Raw genomic sequence first — 6,466 nt, forward strand, 5'->3', positions numbered from 1 at the left:
GCTCTACTATACACTTGGGAATCTGATCATTCACATAAACTTATAGGACCATTGTCTGCCAACCCTATATATGTTCTTGGTTACACTCCCCATTTCATAGACATACCTAATCGTTCAGCCTGTCCACCCATCTATCCACTCATATACCCATGTTTGCCTTCACTGACAATGCAGTACTGTATGTAAGGCTGCAAATCTTTACAGAAGCAGATTGCCTCATCTTTCTCCCATGGAATGGATGGTGGATTCGAACTGCCACCCTTTTGGTTTGCAGTCAAATGTTTTAACCACTGTGCTACTAGAGCTCCTTCTATGGTGCATAAGAAATTATAAAAAATAACAATCAAAGTGAAAAAGACCTAAATAAATATGGGTGGAATCCCCAAGACTTATGGCCCTCAGTCACCCTTCAAGCCTGGAACTGAACTTACCTCAATGGCTCAACTTTCAGGCAAGCAATAGACAGGCCTACAAGGTGAAGAATACACTAGCGGGGTATACACTCCTTAGAACAGTCAGCCATTCAAGATCAAAAGAGAAGCTTTTGCTCAGGGACAAAGCTGAGAAGGCAGGAAGAGTTAGGAAAGAAGGACAAAAGGGAAACACAGAGAGGAAGTCAGAAGAGTGATGTTACATTGTGGGCATTGCATTCATGCCATGAAACAAAATGTGTATGAATTGTTGAATAGAAAAAAGAGAAAATCTCTGTAAACTTTCACTCAGATCAAAATAAAAACTAAAAATTCAGTGAACATGTCTCACAGATTGAACACAGCCAAAGAAATAATTGGTGAATCAGAAGATGTATCAAAAGTTATGCAGAATGGAGCCCAGAGAGGCAAAAGGGTAGGAAATATAGAAAGAAGGATAAAATATAATTAAAATAATAACTACCACTAACTACAACTATGTTGTTGTTATTGTTAGATACTGTCAAGTTGGCTCTAACTCATAGTGACCATATGTACAGCAGAACAAAGCACTGCCTGGTCCTGTGTCAGCCTCACAGTCCCTGCTCTACCTGAGTCCATAGTTGTGGCCACTGTATCAATCCATCTTGTTGAGGGACTTCTCCCTTTTTGTTGACCCTTCACTTTACCAAGCATGATAACCTTGTCCAGGGAAGGGTCCCTTCTGACCAAAGTAGGTGAGATGAAGTCTGGCCATTCTCACTTCCAAGGAGCATTCTGGCAGCACTTCTTCCAGGACAGATTTGTTAGTTCTTCTGGCAGTCCATGGTACTTTTCAGTATCCTTCACCAATACCACAACTCAAAATCATCAACTCTTCTTTGGTCTTCCTTATTCATTGTCCATCTTTCACATGAATATGAGGCGATTGAAAATACCATGGCTTGGGTTAGGCACATCTTAGTCTTCAAAGAGACATCTTTGCTCTTCAGCACTTTAAAAAGTTTTTTTTTGCAGCACATTTGTCCAGTGCAATATGTCATCTGATTTCTTGACTTCTGCTTCCATTGGTATTGATTGTGGAACCAAATAATATGAAATGTTTGACAACTTCAATCTTTTCTCCATTTATTTAGATGATGCTTATTGATCCAGCTGTAAGGATTTTAATTTTCTTTATGTTGAGGTGTTATCCATACTGCACACTGTAGTCTTTAATCTTCATCAGTAAGTTCTTCAAGTCATCTTCACTTTCAGCAAGCAAAGTTGTGTCATCTGCATATCACAGGTTGTTAATAAGTCTTCCTCCAATCCTTATGCCACACTCTTCTTCATATAGTCCAGCTTCTCAGATTATTTACTCAGCATACAGATTGAATAATTATGGTGAAAAGATACAACCCTGATCCACTCCCTTCCTAATTTTAAACCATGCAGTAGCCCCTGTTCTGTTCAAACAACAGCCTCCTAGACTATGTACAGGTTCCTCATGAGCACAATTAAGTGTTCTGGAATTCCCATTCTTCTCAATGTTATCCATAATTTGTTATGATCCACACAATAAAATATTTTTGCATACTCAATAAAACACAAGTGAACATCTTTCTGATATTCTCTGCTTTGAGCCAAGATCCATCTGACATCAGCAATGATGTCCCTGTTTCACATCCTCCTCTAGATCTAGCTTGCACTTGTGGAAGTTCTCTGTCAAAATACAGCTGCAACTGTTTTTTAATACTCTTCATCAAGATTTTACTTGCATGTGATATTAATGATATTGTTCAATAATTTCCATATTTTGTAGGATCACCTTTCTTTGGAATGGGTACAAATATGGATCTCTTCCAGTCAGTTGGCCAGATAGCTGTCTTTCAAACTTCTTGGCATAGATGAGTTAAGTGCCTTCAGCGTGGCATCCATTTGTTGAAATATCTCAGTGGGTATTCTTTCAATTCCTAGAGACTTGTTTTTCACCAATTCTTCTTGTGGCTTAAACTTCTTCCTTCAATACCATTGGTTCTTGATCATATGCCACCTCCTGAAATGGATGAACATTGACCAATTCTTTTCGGTACATGACTCTATGTATTCTTTCCATCTTCTTTTGATGTTTCCTGCATCAGCCAATATTTTGCCCATAGAATCCTTCAATACTGCCTCTCAAGGCTTGAATTTTTTCCTCGGTTCTTTCAGCTTGAGGAATGCCAAGCGTTTTCTTCCCTTTTGGGTTTCCAACTCCAGGTCTGTGCACATTTCATTATAATAATTGACTTTGTCTTCTCAAACTGCTCTTTTAAATCTTCTGTTCAGCTCTTTTATCTGTCATTTCTTCTATTTACTTTAGCTACTCAAGGGCAAGTTTCAGAGTCTCTTCTGACATCCATTTTGGTCTTGCCTTCCTTTCCTGTCTTTTTAATGACCTTTTCCTTTCTTCATGGATGTTCTTGATGTCATCACACAAGTTCTCTGGTTTTCAGTCATTGGTGGTCAGTGCTTCAAATCTATTCTTCAAGTAGCCTCTAAATTTAGGAGGGATATAATCAAGGTCATATTTTGGCTCTCTTGGACTTGTTTTAATTGTCTTCATCTTCAACTTGAACTTGCAAATGAACAGTTGATGGTTTGTTCCACAGTCAGCTCCTGCCCTTGTTTGGGCTGAAGATATTGAGCATCTCCATCACCTCTTTCCACAGATGTAGTCAATCTGATTCCTGTGTACTCCATCCGGCAGGTCCACGTGTATAGCTGTTGTTTATGTTGTTGAAAAAAGGTATTTGCAATGAGTAAGTCACTGGTCTTGCAAAATTCTATCATGTGATCTCTGGCATCATTTCTATCACCAATGCCATATTTTCTAACTACTGGTGATTCTTCTTTGTTTCCAACTTTTGCTTTCCAATCACCAGTTATAATCAACACATCTTGATTTCATGTTTGGTCTATTTCAGACTGCAGAAATTGGTAAAAATCTTTAATTTCCTCATCTTTGGCTTTGGTGGTTGGTGTGTAAATTTGAATAATATTAACGTTAACTGCTCTTCCTTGTAGGTGTATGGATATTATCCTATCACTGACAGCATTGTACTTCAAGATAGATCTTAAAACATTCTTTTAATAACGATGAATGCCGCACCATTTCTCTTCAATCTGTCATTTCCGGTGTAGTAGATACCACCTCGGAAACCCAAGGAGGGGTTGCTATGAGTCAGAGATTTGACTCGATGGCAGTGAGTTTGGTTTTATTTTTGTTTTGGAGATCATATGATTGTCTGATTCATAATGGCCAAAACTATCCATCTTAGCTCACTAATGGCTAGGATGTCCATCTTTATGCGTTCCATTTCATTATTGGCAACTTGCAGTTTTCCTAGATTCATGGTTTGTACATTCCATGTTCTGATTATTAATGTGTGTTTGCAGCTGTTTCTTCCCATTTTAAATCATGCCACATAAGTAAATGGAGGTCCCCAAAGCTTTACTCCATCCACATCATTAAGGTCAACTCTACGCTGAGGAGGCAGCTCTTCCCTAGTCGTATTTTGAGTGCCTTCCAACCTGAGGGAGCTCTGGTAGTGCAGTGCCTAAGGCATTTGATTGCTAACCAGAAGGCTGGTGGTTCAAACCCACCAGCCACTCTTCAGAAGGAAGATCGGGCAATCTACTTCTGTAGTGATGCTGAAATAGGACCAAACACAGGTCCCTGCCCGATGTGCAGTCAGGCCAAAACATTTTACACACCAAGTGATTGAGAGGAGAGAAAATTATTTATTGCAAAGTGGCAATGCAAAGAGACAGGGGTCTTTTTACCCAAATCTGACTCCCTGAATCTGAATCGAATTACAGTTTTGTAAGTTTCAGAAGAGAGGGTTATGCATATTCATAAAAACTTCAGGAATTTGGGCATAAGATAGTTGACAATTGGCTGAAATTTCCTTCACCTCGATTTAAAGGGACAGTGGTTTTTTAAATGCGCTGCGCCTGTGCACCAGATGAGTCACACTGGCTTCCTGTCATCAGCTGATCAGGGCTTAGGCAGAGGAGAGAATGTCAGTCCCCAGCAACTTTGGTCCTGCCTGCTTCAGCGGCGCATGCATGTGGGCCAGAGTTAATTTTCAAGTTGCCTTCTGAGACACATTAATGTGTTTATCACCTGTTTCTAGGGGAATAGCAGGAAAGAATGTGCAAATTGGCTTTTCATTGCATTCAGTTCTTAAGGAACTGAGCTTATTGTGTTTACTCATCTGTTTCCAACCAGGGTCCTATTTGTCTTAATCAGGGTGGGGAAATAGTTGAGCTTTCATCCTAGTCAGCTTTTAAGGATCTGAGTAATTATGTTTACTTATTTATTTCTAACTGGGGTCTTATCTGTCCTAACCAAGGTGGGGGAAGTAGTTGAGTTTTGACTTTACTCGGTTTCAATACTGCCTCAGAAACCCAAGGAGGGGTTGCTATGAGTCAGATCTGACTTGACAGCAGTGAATTTTTTTCCCCCCAACTTAAGCTCATCTTCTGGCACTATACTGGAAAACGTTTCAGGGCTATTCATAAAGTTTTGCAGTAATATATCAGACAGTGTTTCACTGCTATTCATAAGGTTTTCACTGCCCAATTCTTTGAGAAGTGGTGGCCTCTTCCTTCTTCCTAGTCTGTCTTAGTCTGGAAGCTCCACTGAAACCTGTCCATCATGACCCTGCTGGTATTTGAAATACCAGTGGCATAGCATCCAGCCTCACAGCAACACCAGCAACACGTAAGATACCACAGCAAATTATTTTCCATTCAGTAATTTATACACAGATTGTACCATGACATTGGTTTCAATCCCCACAATGTATCATCCTTCCCCCCATCCACGTTTCCATTCGCCCAGTTTTCCTGCCCCTATCTGCCTTCTTCACTTTGGAAACCAGACTTCCTATAGCTGGCCAAGCAGTCTTACAGTAAATATTATATTCGATGGTGGAGACACACTGATTGACAAGATAGATTGTTTTGTTTTTTGCGGTGGTGGTGGTGGTGGTGGTGGTGGTGGTGGTGACTATATATGTAACAGATCTTTTGCCATTGCATCATTCTTCCAGTGTACAATTCAGTAACAGTAGCTATGTTTATAATGTTTATAAGCCGTAAATTGACACTTTGGGCCACACCTCTCCATTTCTACAAAGGGTTATTTAAAAACTTTACTTCATGCCTATCATGCTGTATCCAATATATGGCAGGGTTTAATTAATCTTGGCAACTTTTCTGGTTTTCCAAATTTTCTGCACAAGTAGACGTTATTTTTGAAATTAGGCAAAACTGTTTTATTTTCTGATCTAAAAAACAAGTATCTGGAATTGCAGAAAGAGTAAAGTCCTATTTGTTGATTATTTCTAATGATAAATAAATGAATCAATCAATGAGTAACCACACTAATCTCGTATCTACATTTTAAGCTTCTCAGGGTTAGGGGCTTACTAAATGGATCTCTGATTTCCCAGCTCCTAAGGAGGGGTTGCTATGAGTCAAGGTCTGACTCGATGGCACACAACAACAAAACAACATGCCCAGGCAGTGCCTCACTCACCAGTAGGCTTTTAATGAATATATTTTTTAACTGCTCATGCAACACCTACACTGTGTTTCTTTTTCTCTTTATTTTTTGAATGTTTAACAGGGATCTATTTATACCTGCACTTTTGACGAGGAGCCAACCTTAGATAAAGTCCTAACAGCTTGTGATGGGAACTTTCAGGCAATTGATTTTATCACACCTGGAAACAAACACTTCATGGTAGGCAATGTTTTATTGTTTCACAGTAGAGTTAAAGATGAAATGTGTTCCGATTTAAATCTCTATCCATATGTAATTGGGTAGCCTTGGAAGTCCCTGTGCAGAGGGGATGCGAAGAGATCTGGGAGAAGCCAATCACTCCATGATCAAATCTACTGCCCAGTCGGAATGATGTCATCATATTGTGTCTTCATAATATTAAATCTTCTGAAAATGGCCAAAACAATTGAGATCTTAAGAAGCATTCTGTTTTGTTTTGTTTTTTAAATTTTTTTGTATG

The 6,466-nt window shown here is 39.3% G+C and overlaps 1 protein-coding gene across 1 annotated transcript in view; it reads left to right on the forward strand.

The window, feature by feature from the left end:
* CFAP43 (cilia and flagella associated protein 43) overlaps nt 1-6,466 on the forward strand; it is a 135,208-nt gene that overhangs the window by 41,739 nt on the left and 87,003 nt on the right. The window contains exon 8 of the mRNA XM_007940021.1: nt 6,070-6,186. Within this exon, the coding sequence (XP_007938212.1) occupies nt 6,070-6,186 (117 nt within the window). The remainder of the gene's footprint in view (nt 1-6,069; nt 6,187-6,466) is intronic.

This window comes from Orycteropus afer, unplaced genomic scaffold (assembly GCF_000298275.1).
Source record: "Orycteropus afer afer isolate SDZICR_OR568_19922 unplaced genomic scaffold, OryAfe1.0 scaffold00064, whole genome shotgun sequence".
Lineage (NCBI taxonomy): Eukaryota > Metazoa > Chordata > Mammalia > Tubulidentata > Orycteropodidae > Orycteropus > Orycteropus afer.